This window comes from Hakea prostrata, chromosome 2 (genome assembly GCF_041222555.1).
Source record: "Hakea prostrata isolate BN-2017 chromosome 2, UWA_Hpros_2, whole genome shotgun sequence".
Lineage (NCBI taxonomy): Eukaryota > Viridiplantae > Streptophyta > Magnoliopsida > Proteales > Proteaceae > Hakea > Hakea prostrata.
This window is the reverse complement of record NC_142601.1, coordinates 16,569,150-16,595,226: the sequence shown is the minus strand read 5'-3', so window position 1 is coordinate 16,595,226 and position 26,077 is coordinate 16,569,150. Positions and strand designations below refer to the sequence as shown.

At 37.1% G+C, this 26,077-nt stretch overlaps 1 protein-coding gene across 1 annotated transcript; it reads left to right on the top strand.

Moving 5' to 3' along the window:
* The first annotated feature begins 9,109 nt into the window (after positions 1–9,109).
* On the top strand, positions 9,110–12,198 carry LOC149023887 (uncharacterized). The gene is made up of 6 exons (XM_089143370.1): positions 9,110–9,609; positions 9,707–9,924; positions 10,005–10,463; positions 10,620–10,687; positions 11,233–11,279; positions 11,388–12,198. Exons 1-6 carry the CDS (start codon positions 9,110–9,112, stop codon positions 12,196–12,198), a joined length of 2,103 nt encoding a protein of 700 aa, XP_088999496.1.
* The last annotated feature ends 13,879 nt before the right edge of the window (positions 12,199–26,077 follow it).

Genomic DNA, 26,077 nt, shown 5'->3' with positions numbered 1-26,077 from the left:
GAGTGGAATAATAAGAACCATAAGGTGTGGAGCCCAAGCTTGCACCTAATAGGTTTGACAATTTTTTGGGTGACATCAAGAGCATGTTTATCAAGAATAAACTAAAATAAGCACTAATAAGCTTTCTACAATAATTTGTTCTGATTTCAAAAATAAAATATGAAAAGCTTTAGATATTGAAAAAGAATGAATGTAATTTCCAATCAATATTGAGTTTCTTAAGGGATTACTTTATCAAAGAAGTTGTTTAATGTAACTTGGTGTTACATGTAATCTTAGGTTTGATTCGAAAAATGAAAGAGGGACAATAAAAACTGTTGAACGGGAGAAGCTACTTACCCTTTAGAAAAATAAGTTAAGTCTATATAATAAATATCCGACAGTTACAATACTCAAACTTCTTTGAATTCAAAATAAGATTTCAAAAATATTCTAACGTCTAAACTCCAATGTCTTTTTTCATTCTATCTTCTCCCCCTCAAACTAATGGGCCGTAGCTACAAAATTTTGGATAAATGCTCTTGAAAGTTTGTGAGGGTAATCCCTTCGTGAATATATCAACAATTTGAATTTTTTTTATTGTAGTTAGTGAACGTTGAGAATCTTGTTGAGGCTAAAATCATGTAAAAAGTGATAGTCAACCTCCACATGCTTCGAACAGGCATGAAGAACTGGATTGATAACTATTTGAGTAGCAGATTAGTTGTCACTATGTACCACTAATGGTTTGGAATATGTAATTTGTGAATTGCTCAAGATGCAAATAAGCTGCAACAGTTCTGAAACAGTTACTCCCAATGCGTTATATTCTACTTCTTCTGTGTTTGATATAAAAATAATTGGTTGCTTTTTAGAAAACCATGAGATCAAATTTTTTCCTAAAAATGTACAGAACCTAGATGTCAATTTGTGTGTATCAAGGCACCCAACCCAATCAACATCTGTATAAGCAGTTAACGGAGTGACATTGGTAGGATTAAGGTGAATACCAGCACCCAATGTGTGTTTTACAGATTGAAATATATATTTTTCTATTTGCAAATGTGCATTAATAGGACTTTGAATAAATTGACAAACATGATTAACTGCAAAAGAGATGCCTAGTTGAGTAAAAGTTAGCTATTGTAGGGCTCCTACAAGCTGTCTGTACTCTGTGGGGTTCACCAAGGGGGTATCATCTCTTGTGGAGTGCCTAGTTACAAAAGCTAATGGTGTGATGCAAGGCTTGGATCCGCCAATATCAATTGAGGATAGAAGATCCAATGCATATTTGTTTTGCATAAGGACAATGCTATTGGAATCCGTCTTGCTTTCAATCCCAAAAAGTAATGTAGGTTCCCAAGATCATTCATAACAAACTCCATACTTAGCGCTTTTTTTTTTTTTTTTATCACTGTGTGAATTTCTGTTTAACTAGAACCTGTCAATATGATGCCATCTACATATAATAATAAAACAATCATATTAGTATTGTTGTTGAAAATAAATATAGACTGATCTACAACACTTTGGTTAAATTGTGGTTGAAAAAAAAAACTTTGAAACGTTGACACCATGCTCTTGGAGCTTGTTTCAAACCATAAAATGTCCTTTGTAGATGACAAAACAAATCCTTAAAATTTTTCTTTTTTCTTCTTCTTCTTCTTTTTTTTTTTTTTGGTAGACAAATCCTTAAGATTGTTCTATGTAGACATATATATGTGGGTTAATCCTTGAGATGGTTCATGTAGACATCTTCAATTAATAACCCATTCAAAATGCGTTCTTAACATCTAGCTGATGAATTGGCCATGATCCAGAGATGGCAATTGATAGGACAGTTCTAATAGTGGCTGGTTTCATAACTGGACAGAAGGTTTCATGAAACTCTATCCTTGCTTGTTGATTGAAGCCCTTAGCAACCAATTTTTATTTATATCTCTCAATCGACCCATCACTTTTTGTTTTGATTCTATGGATCCATCAACAACCTGCAAAATTCACGCTTGGAGTGTAAGGAACTAATGTTCATCTTTGGCTTTTCATCAATACTTCATACTCCTCCATTGCCGCTATCCATTTAGGATCTTTTGCAATGGATTTGTAGGTTTTGGGTTTTGTTGGGATGGTATTCGTTGATGCCATGAAGGTTGTAGGAATACGGTGTTTTGTGGTAAAAAGGGAGACATGGACCTTGGGTTTTTGGCTTTGTCTCACCATGGGATGAGCAGGAGCAATCGGTGGTGGTGGGGGTAGAATCGGTGGAGATGATGTAGTGAGTGGTGATGATTAGAGGCTGAGTAATGGTGGAGTTGATGCAGGGGTGAAAGAGGTTTCAGGTGTGGGACGATGTGGTAGAGTTAAAGAGGGTTAGGAAGGTGGGTTGGTAATGCATCAAGTTGCGAAGGGGGAGGTGGATGTAGGTTTTGCTTTATAGGTAAGGTTGGTTAAGGGAAACATGTTGAAAAGGAAAAATATTCTCATCAAAAGTAACATGTTATGTCAGACCATTTTTAAACTTCCAAACCGATAAGGACCGCATGAATTAGGGTCAACCGAGTTCGGCTTAGTCCTTCATCCAGCCACTTGGCTCACTTTGGAAATTAGTCTTCAAACTAGCCCCTTAGCTCTCCTCGAAAATTAGATTCCGGACTAGCCTCTTAGCTCTCCTCGAATATTATATCTGGATTAGCCTCTTAGCTCCTGACTAAGCTCTTGGCACTCCTTGGAAAAGGGTTAGTGGCCCAGCCACTTGGTGGCAGTTATTTTCCGAACACATTGCTCAGCACATCTCCCAGCCACAACTTGTCGGCAAAATCCTAATCAAATAAGAAGATATACCTATACAGTTGTACGCACGCTAACGCATTCAATTTAGCATTTAATGTGTTGTACCTATGCATTTAATGATCTGTGTTTATCAAGGGATAAGCCTATAGTCCAAAGTTCCTTTGGGAATTGCTTCCAACCATCTTGTCAGAGATTAGAGCCAAAGGTTTCACATCTGGAGTTACAGATATTTTCAGCACTCTTATGGAGCACCTAAATACAGTTGATTTAAGCACAAGCAAGCCGAACCTTTGCCTTCTATCTCCCCTTGGGAATCATATCAAGCCATCCAACAGCTATCATCCATCTTCTTCGTGGAACCTTTTGTCTAGTATAAGAATGGTAGCTTATACCTTCACCAAGTAAATGAAAACAAAAACTAAGCTATACGGAGACCAAAAAAAAACAATCCTAGTCAATCCAGCATTAACTTTTGCACCTACCCAAGAGTATCGGACCTCTTTGGGCATTTACTCCTCTTTGTGAGGAACTGTGTTATCTAGAATGTGATTTCACCATTGGAGGTTGCTTCCTGTTCACAGAGGCAGCCCGCTCTCATGAATTTTCTGTGGCCTATAGATCCCAGGTTCAAGAGGCTTTAGGGCTGAACCAGAGTTGACAAATTTTGAAGCAACATTTGGCATTGTCTGTGGGAAATTTTGGGATCTATGGTATCGCAAAGAGGCATAGAGGCCAACCCTAAAAAAGTCTTTTATTGTAACAATTGATTACTTCATAAGTGGGTGGAAGCAGAGCCATTTGCATCTATCAACAAGAAGCAAATGGAGGAGTTCACCTTGAGAAAAATCATATATAGGTTTGGACTCCCCAAAATTCTCCTGACAGATAATGGCCCACAATTTGACAATCCAACCTTTAAGAATTTTTTTAAGAATTACCACATTGACTTCCTCACTACCGCAGTCTCCTATCCTCAATGCAATGGTTGAGTTGAAGTTACTAACAAAACTTTACTAGACGGAACTAAGCGACGACTAAACGAATGTGGTTGGCATTAGGTCTAGGAATTGCATCATGTCCTATGGGCATACAGAACCATAGTTCGAACACCAATTGGAAAAATGCCTTTCAAGCTATCCTACGGCGTTGAAGCCCTAGTTTCAGTCGAGGTGTTGGTAGGTTCACTCAGATCAAGTCATTATGATGTAGAGGCCAACGAAGTAGGTCTCCTAGCCAATATGAACTTCTTGGATGAGGTTTGAGAAGGATTACTCTACAAAAATATAGCCTATCAAAAGAGAACTGCCAAGTACTACAACTCTAGAGTATGCAACAAGACTTTTCGAGCAGGTGATTTAGTGCTCCACCAAGCTGATATTTCTAATCCTAGAGGTAGAAACAAGTTGTCTCCCAGATGGGAAGCCCCTACTTAGTTGTTCGAGAACTGCAATTGGGGACCTGCATGCTTATGGATCTGGAGATAGAGAGAGAATTCCCTCACACATGGAATTCTGTGCATTTGAAGAAATGCTACCAATAAAACTGTCGTCGGAAATTATCTATGCACTTCTTTTTGCATAGTGAGTGCCCAAATGTTATTGGGTGTGTATCTTACCAACTTTTGCTTCAACTTTCTTTTCAACTCAGTATACACCAATACTTTGTACTCCAAAGTCCCATGCCCCTCAGGGGCATGGGACTAGGGGTAAGAGATATCACTATTATATCAATACTAACAATATGCCAAAGGAAAAGAACCAACTTATCATGTAAGAATTGGCACTTGAACGTGGGATTATGACAAGCAACAGTCTCAAGGTTCTAAACCTGGAAGTCACAATGATTAAGTATTTCTCTTCCATGGCCAGCTCTGTCTATCGCTTACAACATTTTTGTTTACGAATATCTAGCACTACACTTGTTTATGAATATTGTGAAGAGTTGGCATTTCACTTGAAAAGGCAAAAGCAAGGGATCTGCGTTGAGTAACGTTCAAAAATATATATATATATATATATATATATATATATGTAATGCCCCGCATCTTTTTCTAGTATTAGTTTATTATTGTGGGCGAACGTGTCATTGTGATCGAGGTCAGACATCGTTTGTGGGTCCCATAACAGTGGAATTAGACTGAACCGAAAGTGAGAAAATGATCAGCGTAAATTTCTGAACCCGGAGGTATGAATATTCGCACCCTAAAGTAGGTCATATGTAAGTAGTAGAGCGGGCCCACAAGCCCAGATCAAAGCCCATTAGTTATTCAATTAAATATATTCTATATGTACAATATATATATGTCTTATATATATTATATATATATTATATATTTATATGATTAACCGACTTAAGAGACGACTTAAGAAATGGATAAGCTTGCTGTTGCATAGTGGAGAAGACACAGAAGAGAAGAAGATGAAGGAGGAGAGAGAAGAAGTGAAGCCGTAAGAGAGAGGAAAGTAGAGTGAAGAAAATGTTGCAGAAGAGTTAAGAGGTGAGGAGAGAGACAAAGAGAAAGTGGATGGAAGCAGGAGTAAGTGGAGAAAGACAAGAGAGAGAGGGAGCAGAAGCCATTAGAGGAGCAGAGGAGAAGTGAGAAAAAAATATATACAGAGAGAGAGAAGAAATGTGCAGAGGAATGAAAAGAGAAAGAGGAAAGAGAAGGAAAGATTTCAGATTTATAGAAACGATTAGAAGATAGTCAAGGAGGAGAGGAAAGAGAAAGAGATGAAAAAAAAAGGAGGAAGCAGAGCATGCATGTAGCAGAGTAGGAGGAGTTACAAGGTAAGAGAAGAATTTCAGATTTCAGAAAAGGAAGACAGAGAGGAAGTGGGGAATAAGGAATAGAGAAAAGAAGTGGAAAAACGTGGAGGAAAGTCATTACACAGAGAGAAATCAAATAGAAATAGAGAAAGAGAAGAAGAGCATAAGAGAGAGCAGAGGCAGAACGTGCAGAGAAAGAGAAAAGAGAGGTAAGACTGTAAGAGAAGAGAGGAGAGAGAACGAGTGGACAGAAGAGGAGTGGAGAGAGAAGAAGAGGAATTAAAAGAGAAGCCATTGAAGGCCTTTGGAGAGAGAAGGAGTTGAATGGAGTGAGAACAGAAAAAGGGAAGCCATTAAAGGAGGAGAAAGAGGAAAAAGACAAGAAAGGAGGAGAGAGAAAATAATATAAAAAGGAAAAATTTCCCTGTTGGCTCCTGCGTTTTCATAATTGCTGTTGATCGATCGAGATGCAGGGAGAGCGGATTATGATGGAACCAAGGTCAGGACACACACGGAACAGGTAAGTAATATTGACCAACCTATGTAAGATAAGTGGGTGTTTTTCTTTAATAGATATGTAGCATGCCCATGGTATCATAAAGTTTACATTATTTATTCGGTGATGCAATTTATGGAAAGTGTACAATATATGCCCTTGTGTATTGAACAAAATGCATGGAATTGGATGACAGTTCAATGACTAGATTGAATTGGTTGAAATGGAATGTGGATAGTGTGCTTGAACTGTTAATCATGAATTTGCAAGAATGTTTATGCATGTTAAATGTAAATTATCATGCTTTCATATGTAAATGATGGAATGTCATAAACTATGTTCAGATGAGATTGAATGATACTTATGATTATCAGATATGGAATTGTCATGCTCACATATTTACATTATTGAATTGCATGAATTGTGTTCAGATGAGACTGAATGATGACTGGTTTGAAAAAATGTTCATGGAAATATGCAGAGCATGGTAAGGCAATTTTGAAAGTGAATATAAGAAAGAGTAAAAGAATAAAATGTTAAAGGCTTCTGTAAGACCTAGTACTTATATACCCAAATGGGAGGGCATGAAGCGGCTTCTATAAGTCCTGGGAGGGCATGAAGCAAGACTGAAAAGTGGAAAGGAAATAAAAGAAATAAAGAAAGGAATAAAATGTAATGGCTTCTGTAAGTCCTGGTACTTATGTACCCAAATGGGAGGGCATGAAGCGAGACTGAAAAGTGGAAAGATATACTAGACTGATGATGGCCTCCTGTAGAGAACACCTGGCCTTGAGCCAAGAGACTTATGCCACTTGTGTGGTTGAGACTGATGCCACTTTTGTGGTTTTGACTGATGCCACTTGTGTGGTTGAGACTGATGCCACTTGCGTGGTTGAGACTGATGCCACTTGTGTGGTTTAGACTGATGGTGCTCTCTCTACAGGTAGCGCTTAGGTCTAGTTTAATGAAAAAGGAAAAAGGAAAAGGAAAAGAAAAGGAAAAAGGGACAGGAAAATGATAAAGGAAAAGAAGAAAAAGAAAGGAAAGTTTGGAATGTATGATGTTATATGATTTTGATGTGATAATCGATGCATAATGAATTGCTTGACTTACTTACATGGTTGTCTTTATTGCTTACTGGGCCGCAAAGCTCATTATTGCAAATGTTGACAGGTACTCAGACTCATGATAAAGGCAAGGTGTTGCCATCTGTCAATGCCTTTAAAGTTGAAGATGTAATCTCATTCATTTCGTTACGTTTGATTTTGTATAACTGGACAGTGAATGTATACATTTCCTTGAGACTGTATGTATTGATTTAGACACTGTTGAAAGGTCAAATATAAATATAACAGGACTTTAGACTGTGTACATATATATGTTATGGGTCAAGCTGTCAACCAGGTTGTTTGTTTTTGAGAATGTTTTGTCTAGCATTTTGTTTTATTGATTATAAAGAGGTGTTAACGAAGAGGAGCTATCACGTGCCCTAGTGGAATGTACATGATGTGGGCCCCACTAAGCCTGTGAGAACTGGGGTCGTGACAATTATATATATATATATATATATATATATATATATATATATGAGAGAGAGAGAGAGAGAGAGAGAGAGAGAGAGATGTAGCAAAACAAATGAAATAAGAAGTCTCAACAAACACAATATTCTCGAAAAATGAGCAGCCTTAAAGCATGGCAGTAGGGTCCTCAGCCATTACCTCTAGAATATCATCTCCAACAATGTCAAGATGAGGTGTGTGCAGAGGATCTTTGTTCATGGGCGGAGCCTTTGTAGGAGCAATGACCAGTGGAGACATCCACCTAAAGACGGGCACACCAAGCCTATGCAACAGTTATCATCGAGCGGAGACAGATAAATTCGAGCATGTCTTCAAGAGGTCTTTGAATTAGAGTTTTGCACACTACATCCATCCCTTGCTCAAAAGATGGCAAAGCCTCCCTGATCACTTCATCTTTGTATTCTTGGGATGCTTGAAACTCCCTCAACACCTTGTCCTCGATAGTGGTGGCGTTCTCCTTCAATTTGGAGACTTGGTTATCCATCTCGTGCAGCTCTTGCTCAATTACTTTCTTATCAACCTCTGACTGAGCCCATTGCTCAATTAGCTTGGCATTTTCACTTCAGAGTTTTAGCACCTCAAGATTGCTAGACCGCAATTTGTCTAAGGCCTCTGATTTTTCAACCAAAGCAATATCTCTTGCCTGAATGGCCTCCTTAGCCTTTTTCTCCACTGCAAAACTCTTTAAATCTGGCACCATCTATGACAAACTTACTGTTATCGGATATTAGTCTTTCAGTGTAACACAAAGACTAATAGTCCCACTCATTGTAAAGTTCCTTTACTTGTAGAACTCTACTCATTGTAAAACACCACATCATGTACACTACCATCTCTATTTAAAGATAATGAAAGCTCTCCCTAGAACATAGTTGATTGGGGATTTCACCGTGGACGTAGACTTCATACTGAAGATCGAACCACGTTAAAATTGTGTTTCTATTTTGAACATGGTATTAGAGCATATACGATCTGGGAATTAATTCGGTGGTGGCAAAGATCCGGTCTTGGTATTTTTTTAATTTTTTTTTTCGGTTCTTCAGAACCCTCTTCTCGACTTTGTGCTGCATCTCCGCAAGGAGAGACGATTTGCTTCCCTCTCTGAGTTGCTGAAGCGGTTTTAGTTTCACGAAGCAACGTTGATTATCTTCATCGAGTCCGTTTTTTGAGAATCACAGCATCTTTAGGTCTCTTCTCTGTTTTCGGGACTTGCACAAACGTGGTAAGATTTGCTGCTCTGAATTCTAAATTCAAATTCATTCACATTCAGTTTCTTTGTTTGCTTGGCACTTGGTTAGTGCTTGGGTCTCACGTTTTTTGAAGCCTTCAAAAAACCTTTTTTTTTTTGCCTTTCTGCTTTGGGTTTAACGTGTAAACCCTTTGCCATTGTGATTTTATTTCTCCAAATTAAAAAAAAGGGAGAAAGGAAAGGCAAAACATCTCTTTTAACCCTTTGCTTGGTTATTGATTGGTTGTTGCACGGGTAGAAGTATTCATCATGACTGATTCAAAGGTTTCATACGAATCTACTGGTCGTCTTACCTCCACCTTACTCAATGAGAGAAATTTTTTGACTTGGTCTCGTGCAATAACCGTTGCCTTAGGTGGTCGTTCTAAAATTGGTCATGTTAATGGACATACCAAAGCTCCTGATATTGCTGACCCCAAATATGGTGAATGGCTTGCCAATGATAACCAAGTTATGACTTGGCTTTTTAATTCCATGGAACCTCAGATATATGAGATTTTTGCTTACTCTGAAACGGTTAAATCTCTGTGGGATGCCTTAAGTCTTATGTATGGACAAGCTGATAATTCCTCTAGAATCTATGAACTGCAACAAGAGATTGCTCATGTTGAGCAAGGATCTTCTCAGTCTTTTTCTGACCATCTTGGAAACCTTAAAAAGAAATGGGACGAACTTCGTCAGTATCGTCCCCCAGCCCAAACTATTGATGAATATATGAAGAGAGATGAGCATGACCGTGTCTTTCAACTGTTAGCCAGTATTCGACCTGAATATGAAGACTTATAAAGACACATACTTATGAATTCAGAAATTCCCACATTCACTACTGTTTGTGCTACTATTCAGAGAGAAGAGACTAGAAGACGTGTTATGCATTCTGAATCTAAAACAGGGACTGATCAAAGTGAGACTACTGCCCATGTTGCAAAAACAAATATTTTTCCTAATTCTGGCTCTGGAAATTAAGTCTCTTATGGTCATCATCGTGGGAAAGGTCGTGGAACTCGACCTACTTATCATTGTGATCATTGTAATCGTGATGGTCATTCTAAAGAACGATGCTGGTAGTTGCACCCTCACTTGCGTCCTTCTAAAGATCAGACCACTACTAAAACATCATATTCAAAAATTGTTGCGCAAGCAGGCTCTTCAGATTTTCAGGGTTCTCTTGAACAGATTACATCTCAACTACAACAGTTCCTTCAGTCAAATAGTTCTATTCGCTCAGTAGCTGAATCAAGCAATGTTGCTCACACCACTGGTACTCCCCTTGCCCTTTCCACTTTATCTCAGAATTATTTTATAGTGGATTCTAGTGCAACTGACAATATGTGTCGTTCTTCATATTATTTATCTGATTTGAGTACTGATAAAGTGGACTCCTTCCCTCCTATTACGGTTGCTAATGACACCACTGTTCCTATTCAAGGACATGGGAAATTGAATTTATTTTCAACTGAAGCAGATGCATTGTTTGTGCCATCTTTGTCTATGAATTTACTATCAGTTAGCAAGATCACTAAAAGTTTGAATTGTCATTTGATATTTTCCAAGGACAAAGTAATATTTCAGGACAGCAGAACAGGAATGACAATTGGTGAAGGTCTTTGCAAGATGGTCTCTATGTGTTGGACTCTCCAAACAATGCTTTGGTTTCTTTGAGAAAACCTGAGAAATCCCAACTTTGGCATTGGCGTATGGGCCATCCTTCTGATAGGATTCTAAATTTTTTGAATTCATCTTTCTTTTTTGATTCCAGTTGTTGTGATGCTTGTCATTTTGCTAAACAACATAGGTTGCCTTTTCCGAACAGTACTCATGTTTCCAGTACGTTTTTTGAGATTGTGCATTCTGATGTTTGGCACTCTCCTATGGATTCTAGAGATGGTTTTAAATATTTCATTAGTTTTATTGATGATAAATCACGAGCCACGTGGTTATATTTATTGCGATCCAAGAATGAAGTTTTGCAGATATTTCAAGATTTTTGCAAAATGGTTCACACTCAATTTCAGACGAGTATTAAAATCTTGCGAACAGATAATGGCACATAGTATACAAATACTCCTTTCCAGTCCTATCTTAGAAATATGGGAATCTTGCATCAAACATCCTGTGTTGGCACACCTCAACAAAATGGAGTTGCTGAACGTAAGAATAGGCATTTGTTGGAGGTGACCCGTTCTTTACTTTTTCATGGAAATCTTCCAAAAATTTATTGGTCTGATGCGGTTCTTACAAGTTGTTATTTGACTAATCGTCTTCCAAGTAGTGTGTTACAATTCAAGATTCCACTGGAAGTTCTCTATAATCGTTCAATTACAATGACTCATCTTAGAGTCTTTGGTTGTGTTGCTTATGTTCATTTGCAGCATGGTAGCAAACTTGATCCTCGCTCTCAGAAGTGTGTATTTTTGGGGTACTCGACATCACAAAAGGGCTATAAATGTTATCATCCTTCCACCAAGAAAGTTTTTATTTCTCGTGATGTTTCCTTTAATGAAACTCACATGTTTTATCCTGGCAGGAGTCAAATTCAGCGGGAGAATATGGATAATTATAATGAACTTGTTGTGCAGGAATTTGTTCCTACCCCATTACCAAGTATGCCAGATAGCTCATCAATCGACATTGAGCAACAAAATCTTGATACTCAAGAAGAACCACAAATATTGGTTCCACCTGAGAATGAGCAGACATCGTCTATACAAGTTCGAAGGTCAACTCGAGTCTCTAAACCTTCCATCAGATTGCATGACTTTTCAACATATCATGCAGTAAAATATCCCATTCAATCTCATATTTGTTATGATCGTATTTCTCCTCAATTTCTTACATTTTTAACTGTCATTGATGATCATAAGGAACCAATTAATTACCTTGAAGCCAAGAATTCATCAGTATGGATAAAGGCTATGGAAGACGAACTAAAGGCCCTTGATAAGAATCATACTTGGGATATTGTTCCACTTCCAAATGGTGTACACCCAGTTGGTTGTCGATGGGTCTATAAAACCAAATACAACAGTGATGGTACAATTGAAAGATACAAGGCTAGGCTTGTTGCCAAAGGATATACCCAAACATATGGGGTTGACTATAAGGAAACTTTTGCACCAGTAGTGAAGATGAACACTGTAAGAGTGTTAATGTCAATAGCTGTCAATTGTGAATGGCCTCTCTTTCAAATGGATGTTAAGAATGCATTCTTACAAGGAGATTTGCTAGAAGAAGTATACATGGAAGTTCCTCCAGGTCATCCATTAAAAACTCAAGATGGTATTGCCTGTAGATTGAAAAAGACAATATACGGTCTTAAGCAATCACCACGAGCGTAGTATGAGAAGTTAAGTACAACCCTTATAGTTTTTGGATTCAAAAGAAGTGGATCAGACTCTTCAATGTTTGTCAAGAAAACTACTGGCGGTATAGTTGTTGTCTTAGTCTACGTTAATGACATAGTTATCACTGGAGATAATCATCAGGAAATTACTACTCTCAAGCAATATTTGGATAAAATTTTTGACATCAAGGATCTGGGAAAACTTCGATATTTTCTTGGTATTGAAGTTGCAAGCTCTAGTAAGGGATTGTTCATTTGTCAAAGGAAGTATACTCTTGACCTTCTAAAAGAAACTGGAAAAATGGGTGTGAAACCAGCTAATTCTCCCATGGACTATAATAGCAAAGTGGTTAATGATTCTACTCCTCTGCAAGATATTGGTTGTTTCCAACGATTAGTAGGACGGCTAATTTATCTTACTATTACTAGACCCGATATTGCTTATTCAGTGAGTTATGTGAGCCAATTCATGCATGTTCCTACCAAAGGACATATGGAGTTGGTAGACCGTATTCTATGTTACTTGAAGTCATCTCCAGGACGAGGTATATGGATGAAGAAAAATGGGAACACTATTATTGAAGGATTCTCTGATGCTGATTGGGCGGGTAATCCTATTGATCGAAAATCAACTACTGGCTTTTGCATATTTGTTGGAGGAAATCTAGTCACTTGGAAAAGTAAAAAACAAAGTGTGGTTGCACGTTCCAGTGCTGAAGCTGAGTATAGAGCAATGGCATCTGCAACTAGTGAATTGGTATGGATCAGATCTCTTCTTCAAGAATTAGGATTTGGCAGTTTTAGTCAACCTATGAAGCTCTTCTGTGATAATCAAGCAGCTACTCACATTGCTTCCAACCCAGTATTTCATGAAAGAACCAAACACATTGAGATTGATTGTCATTTTATTCGTGAGAAAGTCCAAGATGGAACTATTGAAACTCCATTCATAAGAAGTGAAGAGCAACTTGCAGATATTTTCACAAAAGCTTTATCCAAGGGAACATTCCAAAAACTATTGTCCAAGTTGACCTCAGATGTTATCTTCGATCCAACTTGAGGGGGAGTGTTATCGGATATTAGTCTTTCAGTGTAACACAAAGACTAATAGTCCCACTCATTGTAAAGTTCCTTTACTTGTAGAACTCTACTCATTGTAAAACACCACATCATGTACACTACCATCTCTATTTAAAGATAATGAAAGCTCTCCCCAGAACATAGTTGATTGGGGATTTCACCATGGACGTAGACTTCATACTGAAGATCGAACCACGTTAAAATTGTGTTTCTATTTTGAACACTTATTCTTCAAATCCAAATTCCATTTTTATTAGATTTGGTTCTTCAAATCAACTTTTGTTTTCTATCCTTTTCTATTCTTACTAACCTCTGGTTTTCCTTTGGCTTTCATTGGATTATTTCATCATACAATAAAAGGAGAAAATATAATTATTGAATAACTAAATGGAGAAGCCACAACCATAAATTACTATAATTATTGAGCATTATAGGCAATCAAAAATCACAACAATGAAGATAAATATTGACAATCAAAATAAGATTTCAACATGGTATAACTAGTAAGATTACATATGCAGTTCCAAGTGTTGAAAATTATGAAAGTTTGCTATTCTCGGAGGCCGATTTTTACCAAAAACAACGACAATAATAAAAGGAAGAGAGACATTCATCCATATGAGAAAAATGATACTTATAGGATAGAAGGCCTGATTCACTCAACAAGGTGGGGGAGAAGAAAAAGAGGAAAGGAGCACTGGGGCAGGGAGTCACTGGAGAAGATGAGCCATTGCAATCACCGATGGAAGACGAGCACCTGGAGAAGATGACCCATTGCAATCATCGATGGAAGACGAGCACCACGACCTAAGCTTGGTTTTCTTCTCAGATCTCAAGTCGTTCCAGCCACTGACAAGCTAGAAATCTTAGATCTACAATTTGGGGGGTTTTCTCAGCTTACTGCAAAACTAAGGGAAAGGCGCGTAGTTGCCACGGTAAAAACCTATCGTGGCGTATAGTCTATCATAGAACACTGTTTGCTATGGTAACAAATAACCGTAGCATATGGTCTAATGGTTATTACCAAAGTCTTCACCTTAAGGAAAATGGAACTAACTATTTGCTATGGTAAAAATCTACCTAGCATTTAGTCTATCATATAACACTCTTTGCCATGGAAATGAATAACCATAGCATATAGTCATCATAGAACACTATTTGCTACGGGTAATAAATAACCGTAGCATATAGTCTAATTGTTATTGTCAGGGGAGAATCTGAAATTGACTATTTGCACAGAAATAAATAACCATGGCATATAGTGTAATTGCTATTGCTAAAGCCTCCATTTTACATAAAAACATGGAATTGACTATTTGCCACGGTAAAAACCTACCACAGCATATAATAAGTGGTATTCATTAGGCTTTTTTGTCACGGTATTTGTTTTCCGTAGCATATAGTGCTTTAATATTACGAAATTTTTTCATCACAATAGTTGGACTTTTTACCATGGGGTTATAATCCTCGGCGGCGCCCATCCTAGCGGCCATCCAGCGGCTGCTCTGGATGAGCGCCACGTGTCAGATAAAAAAATCTGAACCGTTCAGTATTTTACTATATATTTTCTCTTTAACCCGTTCAATAAACCCGGTTTAAGACCAACCGGGATTATTTATCAATTTCACCTCACTTTAGTAGACCATTGCAAAACCCTTCCATCGGAGACACAGGAAGCAAGGCTTACAGTTCCAAGTGAACCTTTCCCGACGGAATTCGATGGAACCCAGGCTGACGAACAGAATTGAAGCGAAGCGAAGCAATCTTTCGGTTTCTAGGGAAACAAGAAGAAGCCCCAAAAAGAATTGGAGTGTTGGCTTCCGACAAAAAGGTTATGAATAGTTCTTCCAGATGGTAGTACAGATAAATTTATTTAAATTCAGTATCTCAAGTTTTCAGATGGTGGTTTATGCTATTTAACGTTTAAAATTTTGGCTCAAAGCTTTTTGAATTTCCTCCAGTGGAACTTCTCATTGGAGTCAAGTGTTCTTCAGTAACCATCTTGCTTCATAGTGATGATTTTCACGCTTCAGAGCAAAATCACTGCCATTTCTCTACATATCCATAGATTTCGACTTTAATTTATTTGCGTTTCAGTTTCCAATAGAAATTCTGGATGGTTTGATCTGTAGGTGCTTCCTTGTTTTATGATAATTTTAAGGGTTTATGGTATAAAAGGATATCAAATTGCTCTACATGATGTCTAGATCTGAGCCCGGAATCATGACGGCTAGAGAATCTTTCGGTGTTGGTCTTCAGAATAGTCCTATTTCTTCTCAGCCTTTAGGGATACCTAACATGAGATTAGCATTCAGTTCGGATGGAACTGTAGTTTACAAACCTGCAAGCACAAGTCTTCCGGCAACTTTTCAACCAATTAGTGGAACTGCTCCTACTGTTAGTGCTGGTGGTGGAGGCGGAGCTGGTTCAGCCGGTGCAATTGTTCAACACGGCCTTAATATGAACATGGGTGAACCGATGAAGCGGGTTGATAATCCTGTTTGGTCTCAAACCGGATTTATTGAACGGGTTAAAGGGAAAATATATAGTAAAATGCTGAACGGTTCAGATTTTTTTATCTAACACGTGGCGCTCATCCAGAGCAGCCGCTGGATGGCCGCTCGGATGAGCGCCGCCGAGGATTGAAACCCTTTTACCATGGTATCCTGTATTCGTGGCAAAAGTGCCATCGCAATTAACACTTTTCTTGTAGTGTCTTTTCTTCCAAAAATAACCATGTTTATCAAACTTTCTTTCAATTAGTATATACAAAGGTATGGATATTGCAAAACTACTAAGATTTTTGTATTGGGTACAATTGGAGTGGAAAAAAAACTCACCAATAATTCAACCTCTCTCTCAGACACGCTGCTAGACAAAGCAAAGAGTATGCCGAGCGCCTCTCTTCTTGTCTTCCTTGTCGAGCTAAGATATTTTAAATAGTTTCGAAAGCTTTTATAGTGCTTCTTTTCAAAAGAGATTTATTTAAAATATAAAAGTACTTGACAAGATGTTAAATAACCAAAGGAATTTTACATGGCATATTTTCCTGTCGAATTATAATAATGACAAAATTCCTTGTGTATTTTACGTAAGATTGTCAATAAATAAATAAATAAGATTTGAAACGTATAATAAAATATGCAACAGTTAAATATTCAAAATTCTTTGAATTCAGAAATAAGATTTGAAAAAAAAAATATTCTAACCTCTAAAAGTCCAACATCTTTATTCATTCTATCAAAAAATGCATTACATTGACAACTAAAATTGTCTAAATAATTCTAAAATACATTAGAATGACAAATAATGATCAACAATCAATAACAATTTTCATCCTTCAATTTAAAATCCTAGATTTAACTTACATCTTCTTATAGACCAGCATAAACTATGTTTTAGAGTTCCATTAATAACAGTGATGCCCTCGGCATAAACCAATGCATACAAAGTGGATGGAGACATCTCCACTTTGTTCCCAAGGGCTAGGTGTTTCTCTAATGTAACCATGGGTTGAGGACAAACTCATATATATGTAAATTATTTTGTATAACCAAGCTTTTTTTGTAACCTACATGGGAAGGAACTAATTGTTAGACCGCTTTATGAATTAAATTCAAACACATTAAGCTCCGTGAACTTTGGGGACATCAAAAGTTCCTCTAGTCATGATTTCATAGAGAAAAAGATGAAGAAAACAAACTGGGAGGAAGGATGATAGATGAGAAAATTCTTGTTTCTCACAGGGGCACTGTTGCACCCAAATCTGACCCCTTTCATGAACCATTGATGACTCTAGTAGTTTTGGTTTTCCTATTCACAAAAAAGAGAGTGTGGGTCGACTTTGGTAGTTAGGCAAGCACATCTGAAGGTCAAGTTAAATTCAAGAACAACATCAAATAGTGGGGCTTTTAACTCCTTGAGATAAGAAGATTAACGAGAGTTGTGAGAGAAAATGAGCATTACTACTATATGTGATAGGTGAAAGGTATTTGTTGTTGGCTTCTTGGGACCATTGGATCATCTAGGTTGTGTAGATCTCCTCTTGTGGTGGCACGTCACCAAGGCCATTCTCTCTCATCAAAGACTAACACTGGGCATGGCAAGAAAGGTTGGATACGACAGTGCCTTGTGCTATTGAACCAACAATTTGGTAGTCGCACCACCCAAGGAGGATGTTAAGGGAACAATCCTTTCACTGTATTCCCTATTAGGTACGGCTGGAAAGGTTTGCTTAGGAATAAACCTTCGTCCAAAGTGTGGGCTAGCTGTAATCAATGGATGTAAGATATGCTTGAGCACTATTGGTCAGGATGATTGACCCGTCCTCGCCGTGAACCTTCGCTCGACCGTGAGGGATGGGGTTCTATGACACTTGTTGTATACATACATGGTGACCTCTTGTGACACTTCTTAAATAATATTGCTAATAAATGAGTTAACAAAGGTTTTTCGATGCTACAAACAAGTAAAAATTGTTTTAAGAAAAAAGATATAGAAGAACTTACGAAGCATCCATCTTAAGTCTATAGTTGAATAACCCCGACGGGTGGCTCAGTAAAATTCCATTTATGGAGATTTTATTTATCAAAATGGAAATTATATTAAGCTCTCTACTTTGATGGAGATGACTTGTTTCATGTTATTCTCTCTCTCTGAACCCATCCTAACCTTTTGAGTTTGGAGTCCTAAAAAGGTATGGGAGATGGGGGATTTAAAATTAGAAAAGAAACAAATATTTTGTGTTTATGGTAATGAAAAATATTACATATGTCTGCTCAACCCCTGAATTTCTTAGTACTTAGATCTTGATCAGCTCTACTGGAAGGGCATGTAGTGGCTGGCCATGGTAACAAATGAGAATTTATATGTTAGAAATAATAAAAATAAATAAATAAAAAAAAAGTGATTACAGTCACTAAAGTAGTAAAGTACACGATAAAAACAAAATAAAATGAACGCATGATTATTTATAAATTAGGGATAGCTAATTTATGCGTTACATAATGTAACAAAACTCTTTAAAATTCAATAAAAATCCTAATTAAAATAAAAAGAAAGCGGTATGTTTTGCTTTGAAAAGATAATTAATATGCTTATAAATTAGGGATAGGTAATTTATGTGTTACATAATGTAACAAAACTTTTTAAATTCAAAAAAAAAAATTTATAATTAAAATAAAAAGAGAGCGATAAGTTTCGGTTTGAAAAGATAATTAATAGAGCAAATTACACTGGCACCTCAAAATGGAAGTCTTAAAGCACTGACATCCCACTTTATGTTTAAAAAACACAGAGAACCAACGGGGGTTGGTCCAAGTGGTAAGCAACTTGGTCCGCTTAAGCAAGCTTCCGGTATTGAAACCTTGTGGATGCAAAAAATTCCCGCTGGGAGACTCACCCACCCAACCACGTGTGCGACCCGAGTCGAACACCGGATTAGTCAGGGCAAAGCCTTGGAACCGGAGTTGGCAACCAAAAAAAAAAAAAACACTAGAGACCCCAAAATTTGGATTTTCATTGAATATATTTATCCAATTTTTCATTGAAAACTTTTCAAACACTGTTTATTATAGGGTAATTTTCATCTGGACCCCCTGAGGTTTGGTCCATGTCACTTTTAGTCCAGTTTAAGTTTCCTTTTGCATATGGCTCCCCTGTGGTTTTAAGAAATGTTAAATAAGGACAATTTTAACAGAAACTGTTAGTTTAATAAAATTTGTGACAAAAATACCCTTGTGTCTTTTGGGTTTTTTTTATAATTATTTTAGTTTTAATCTACTAAATATTAAAATAAATAATAAATAAATAAATAAATAAAAAGCTTACAAAATCATTCCAACGCAAAAACAATAGTTTCTCTCCATAATCGAAGGAAGAAGATGAACAATCTGCTTCAAATCCATGACTTGAGCCAGTTATTCCTCTCCGTATCTCCTCCAATTTCGATTTTTTTCACCCTGTTTTGGCCTTGCAGCTAAGATTTTATAGACGGTGACGCCAGCAAGGATTGAAACTAACGGTAGGGATAGCACCGAGTTTCTTGGTTCTGTTACCGATGATCTGATTCTCAACTTCGCTTAGGGCTTTAAGCTTCATCTCACCATCACTCGATTTCAGGCGGCTGATGAGATCTAGTTGTGGCCGTCAAAGCTAGCATTTTGGTCAGAGGGAGAAAAGAAATTAGACACACCTCCACCATTGCTTTTCTTCTGTGTGTCGACGGGTTTTTCATCAGAATGTTATTTTTGTGAAATATGCATATTTTCTGCTTCTCTGGCGCGCTACCAGACATGCTAGAGCCCGTATGAAATTCAACATTGCTATAAAGCATCATTCGCAGATTCTAACACGTTATCTTGTTTGAATTTTCACCTAGATAAGAAATGTCTTTTTTAAATAAGGGCATTGGTCGAAACTTGGAAGTGACAACTGATGGAGTCAAGCCAGCGTATTAGAGGAAACATTAGTTTCTACACAAGGGTACTCTTAAGGATCTTTTGCTCGTCATGAAAAAGTGTAAACTTCTATCCTTCAATCAATTTTCTTTCATTACTTTTCATAGAACAGAGTATTCCCATGGTTATAATTTTTGACATAGATAGACATTGCTGTAACCTCACTGAGAGTATGAACTTTCTTAATTCCTGCATTCAGAAGTTACTAATTCTTCTTCAACAATGGCTTCTTCAGTATGCTCAGCATCATTATGTTGATGTTCCATGGAATGTTCTTCAGTTTCTTGGTGCAAGTCCTTGAAGAAAAGCATCGGTGGAGCTATGTCTGATTTTTTTTTTTCCCCTCTGACCAAAATGCTGGCTTCAGCAGGCACAAACCAGATCTCATCAGTCGCTTGAAATCGAGTGATGGTGAGGTGAAGCTTAAAGCCCTAAGCGAAGTTGAGAATCAGATCATCGGTAACAGAACCAAGAAGCTCGGTGCTATCCCTGCCGTTGTTCAATCGTTGCATCGGTAACAGAACCAAAACAGGGTGCAAAAAAACTGAAATTTGAGAAGAAGATAGGACAGGAATAACTGGCTCAAGTCATGGATTTGAAGCAGTCTGTTCGTCTTCTTCCTTTGGTTGTGAACTTGCAGAGCAACTATCAACTATTCCGTTTTGTTTTCAAACTCTATTGCTTTTGCGTTGGAATGATTTTGTAAGCCTTTCATTTATTTATTATTATTTATTTTAGTATTTAGTAGATTAAAACTAAAATAATTATAAAGAAAATCCAAAGGACACAAGGGTATTTTTGTCACAAATTTTATTAAACTAACAGTTTCTGTTAAGATTGTCCTTATTTAACATTTCTTAAAACCACAGGGGAGCCATATGCAAAAGGAAACTTAAATTGGACTAAAAGTGACATGGACCAAACCTCAGGGGGTCCAGATGAAAATTACCCTTTATTATATGAGTATTTTTTAAAATAAACAGTAACTTAACTGTTTTCAGTGATAAACTTGACAAATATATCCAATGAAAATTCAATTTTGGGGTCTCTGTGCTTTTTAAATGTAAAGTGGAGTGTCAATGCTTTAAAGCCTCCATTTTGGGGTGCCAGTGCAATTTACTCTAATTAATATGTTAGAAATGCGTCCAACCATAACTTGGGTGTATTTGACAAAAAAGGACCAACTAAAACTCTTCTTTTACAAAATAAATATTAAATTGGGAAAAAAATTTCCAACAACAAAATATTAATATGTACACCTAAAGAAATCAAATTAAAATTCTTTTTGGTAGAAAAAATAAATTTATAATGTTAGTTTAATATTTTAATCTTGATTAAGGTTGTCTCTTAGATATAAGTAAAGTCACATGGGGAAGTGGTCGTTTCCACACAAGTGACACTATACATTTACTAATATTAGAAATGCACCAATGAGATGTGATCAAACAAGTAGTCTACAAAATGAGAGAAGCAAGATAATCATTAAAAGATTAAAGATGAGTAATAAATTAATGAGAAGGATTTGATCCGTGAGATGCAGGACGGAGACGGTTTCCAATGCAAGTAACATGCGAGAAGTGTACTTTTGAGATCTGATAAATTTATATTGTACGGAGGAGACAAAAAATTGTATTGCATATAGGAGACTGTCGAGATCACTTCGTTCAAAAAAAAATTGAGAGGTTTCTGTTTGTATAATTGAGTAGACATAAGAGCCTTACTATTAATTTCTATAATCTATAAACATGGAATTGCATGATCAAGAATAAATATCACACCAATTAATGATTTATTATTGATTTCTCAAATTCCAAAGTATTGCTGAGGGTAGGATACTGTTCTATCGCCATAAGTACACTTTTACAAAAATCATGATATGATCTTAATGTTAGAACTTCAAGGATTTTCTTTAAAACCCTAATCAATAATAAACCCATGCAATAACTAGAATACGATAATGATATTTATAAAGTATTGAAAATACCTTACACCAGACTATGTTAGAGAAGATTAATCCAAATCTGCAGAGTGATGAAAATTTCTCCAATTTCCTCGTCCTTCTACCATACATCTTTTTTGTGGAGAGAGAAGATAACAAAATAACTTAAAGGACTAGAGGAACCCAATCATAGTTATTGATAATAGCAATCATAAACCCTAGTTCACTTCTACAATGTACCGATTTAGTCTATCTCAAACCTAATGGTAGTGCATCGGCCCGATGTGTTGAGACCCAATTAATTATTAATCACAGTAATTAATCCAAACCCATATATTACTTAGGATAAACCTAACACCTAACTATTACTCTTCACCTTCGCCTAAAACCAAAGCAAAAACCTTTAAATGAGAAAACAAGTAATCAGCTCATATTCACAATGATTTTTTTTTTTTAATGTTTTGTTTTTTTTTCGAATTAATAACTATTCTTAACATTTGTTGTATGAATGTAATTTTTCATTAACTGATTTTTTTTTTTCTCTCTTTGCCTGGTCAAATTCGCTGATCCACCTACCAAGTACAAACCCATCTGCTTGCAAACACGCGTCATTGAAGAGTTGGGTTAAAAAAAATTGTTGAATGGTTATTGGCAGATTTAATCAGTTCTTCGTTTTAATAATAATAAATATATTATTATGTATTACAAGTTTACAACTTTATTAGAGTTCAAAGATGCCATGGTCAATCCGGACACCCAAGGGTTGGGCTTTGAACTGGTAATAGGCCTAACCCAACCCGATCCATTTCGATTGAGGTTAGGCCTGCCCTCATCTCAGTGAGTTTCCTAAAACCCATATGACCCAAGAATTTCTAGAGGCAAGAGAATTAGGAGACACTGTTTTTCTTTTTTGTAGAGGAAAAAAGAGAAGATGTAGTAGTGGTGACCTTGCAATGTTTGGAGTTCCAAGAATTTCTAGTTACAACAACTCAATTGAATCAAGTAGATGGATCATTAAGGGTTAAGTCAAAGAGGCAAGAGAACTAGGAGACAATGTTTTTCGTTTTGGTTGAAAACAAAAGAGAAGATGTAGTAGTGGTGACCTTGCAATGTTTGGGCTTTTGAGTTTGATCTATGCATACATTAGCCTTTTGAACTGTAGCGCAAGAATTGGCCCTGTCAGGATAATTCCACCGGAGGCCTATTATAGTCAAAAAAAAACCATTAGATGTAAAAAACAATGAGGCAAAGGGGATTCAAACTTGGGACATTGGGGTTGGCGAGATGCATAGGAGTGAGCTTAAAACCACTAGACCACCACCTTTAGTGGTGATTTAGAAGACAACGTCAAGGAAGGATTCTAGGAACATATCTTTATATGTGATTAGCTCAAAGGTCCTAGTCTTCCAAACAACTCTATTAGCACACATATTGGCATCTAGTCCTAGCTCATGCATATATATTCTTACTACTTCTTTAAGAATCAATTTAGGCCTACCCCTGTCTCTTTTAGCTCCATCTAGTCGAATCCAATTACTCTTCCTTATTAGGTGCCTTTAATGGCCTTCTTTGGACATGTCCACACCACCTCAAGTGGCACTCTCTTAACTTGTCTTAAATTGTGCAATACCCTAGTTGCATCTAATATAATCATTACTTATTTTATATCTTCTAGTCTTGCGACACATCTTCCTAACCATTCTCATCTCTATTGCACATATTTTGTTTATATGGCTACTCTTAGTTATCCAACATTCTGCCCATAAATCATAGCTAGTTTAGTTATAGTCTCGTAGAATCTTTCCTTGAACTTAATAGACATATGTTTGTCACTTCACACTTGAAGCACCTCCTCTTCGATCATTCTACCTTTTTTCGTAGAAATCATCCTACCATAATCTTGGAAGCTACATCGTCATCGAAAAATTATCCACTCAATTTCTAATCCTACAACTCCCCTCAATTGCCAGTCTAGAATCATGACAGTTGACTGGTCTACATTCAATAGTATGTTTTAATTCTAATTAATTTTCAAATTAATTACCTAAATCTCTTCACTACTCTCTCTCTCTCTCTCTCACCTTCCACAACTAGGATCTCTCTCTGGCAAATAGCAGAGAGACGCCAGGAGACCGTGGTCGCATGAAGTGTGGATCATCCTTCCACGAGGTCTCTAGTATCAGATGCATGCACTTCATGTTAGTGCACACAAGTTGGGTCGTTAGGAGGTAGAATATATTCTTACTAGCACTCTTTTTTGACATGACATTTACATCACCCCCCCCCCCCCCCCCAAAAAAAATCATCAGAATGTGAGCTTTGGAGACATCAAAAGTTCTTGTAGTCATGATTTCATAGAGAAAAAGATGAAGAAAACAAATTAGGAGGAGAAGGATGAACGATGGCTAAGTAAATGATTGTTTCTCATAGAGGCACCATTGCTCCCAAATCTAACCCCTTTTGTGAACCATTGATGACTCTAGTAGTTTTGGCTTTCTTGTTCACTAAAAGGAGAGTGCAGGTCAACTCTAGTGGTTGGGCAGGCACGTCCGAAGGTCAACTTAAATTAGAGAACAACAACCCCGAATAGTGGGGCTTTTAACTCCTCAAGGTGAGAAGCTTAACAAGAGTTGTGAGAGAAAATGAGCATTACTACTACCAAATCATGATCAGGTTTTATTCCAGCGGTACCAAAACTATTGGCAAGGAAATTAGTCGGTGTGAGAATATGCGGAAGAATTTTATCACCTCTCCTTACGTAATGACCTGGTAGAAACTAAGTCACAACAAGTGGTGAGGTTCACAAGTGGTTGCGACTCACTATTCAAGATAAAAATTCTATTACAGTCTATTTGGACTTTGGTTAAAACTATTAAGATTGCAACGCAAATTGAGGCACAAGTTAACTAGACAAGCTGACAAAAAAAGGGCAAATGATTAGTAAATTTGCAATAGTTGAAGCAAGCCATTCTGCAACACCAACTCGAAGTAAGTCAATAGTTGAGTCATCGTCTAGACCGTCTATCATTGCAGATCAAGTTTTGGGAAGTGGAAGTGGTCAAACAAGGCAAGTTGGATGATCAAACTCAACAAAGAGAATCTTTATGCCCTTCCTCAATGTTTGAAGTGCTATAATTGTGGTGAATCTGGGTACTAATCAAATCAATGCCCAAGGAAGAGGACAACAAACATGATCAAGAAGGAAACTAGTGATGATGGGGAAGACAGTCAAGAAAATAAAGAAGATGAAAAAGATGAACTTACATATGAAGATGAAGGAGTTTCTCTTATTGTGAGAAGATTGATGCTCACTTCAAGACAAGAAGAAGAACACAATGCCATTACATCTTCAAGACAAGATGCACTGTGAATCAGAGAGAGTGTGATGTCATCATCAACAACGACAGCAGCGAGAACATTGTTTCCAAATGCATGGTGGACAAATTGAACTTAAAAAAGAACTGCATCCATCTCCATATAGAATTGGTTGGTTCAATAAGGACAAAGATATCAAGGTAATTCAACAATGTCGAGTTCCTTTTTCTATTGGAAAATACTATAAAGATGAAGTCTTGTGTGACGTAGTTGATATGGATGTTTACAATATGTTGTTGGGTAGACCTTGGCAATATGATATGGATATTAATCATAGAGGCATGGATAACATTTACACCTTCTTTAGAGATGAAATGAAGATCACTCTTGCCCCTACGAGAAAGGAAAACAAACCCAAAGCTTCTAAAGTGGAGGGGGATTCTTTCCTTATTGTTAGAGATATCATGGAAGACACCAAGGAAGGGGGAGAATTTTAGGCCCTAGTAGTTAAGGGTGAGATGTCAAAGCCACCAATGTCCCTCTCAAACTAAAGCGTTTCGTGAAAGAGTTTGAGGAAATCATTACTGAAGACTTCCCACTGGATTACCTCCCATAAGGGATATCCAACACCATATTGACCTCATACTGGGTGCTAGCCTATGTACATCATCATATGAGCCCACAAGAAAGTGAAATTTTATGAGAAAATAGAAAAACTACATGAGAAGGGGTAGATCCAGAAGTATGAGCCTTTGTGCAGTTCCTACTCTTTTGATGCCAAAGGATGGAAGTTGGCATATGTGTGTGGATAGTAGAGCAATCAATAAAATAACCGTGTAGTATAGATTGAAGTCATGCTAGATATGTTGAAAGGGTCTAAAGTGTTTTCCAAATTTTACTTAAGGAGTGGGTGTCACCAAATCAAAATTAGACCTTACAATGAACAGAAAATGGCTTTTAACACAAAGGAAGGATTGTATGAGTGGTTGGTAATGCCATTTGGGTAATATAATGCCCCAAGTACATTCTTGCCCCTAATGAACCAAGTATTGAAACCTTTTATTGGGAGGTTTTTTGTTGTT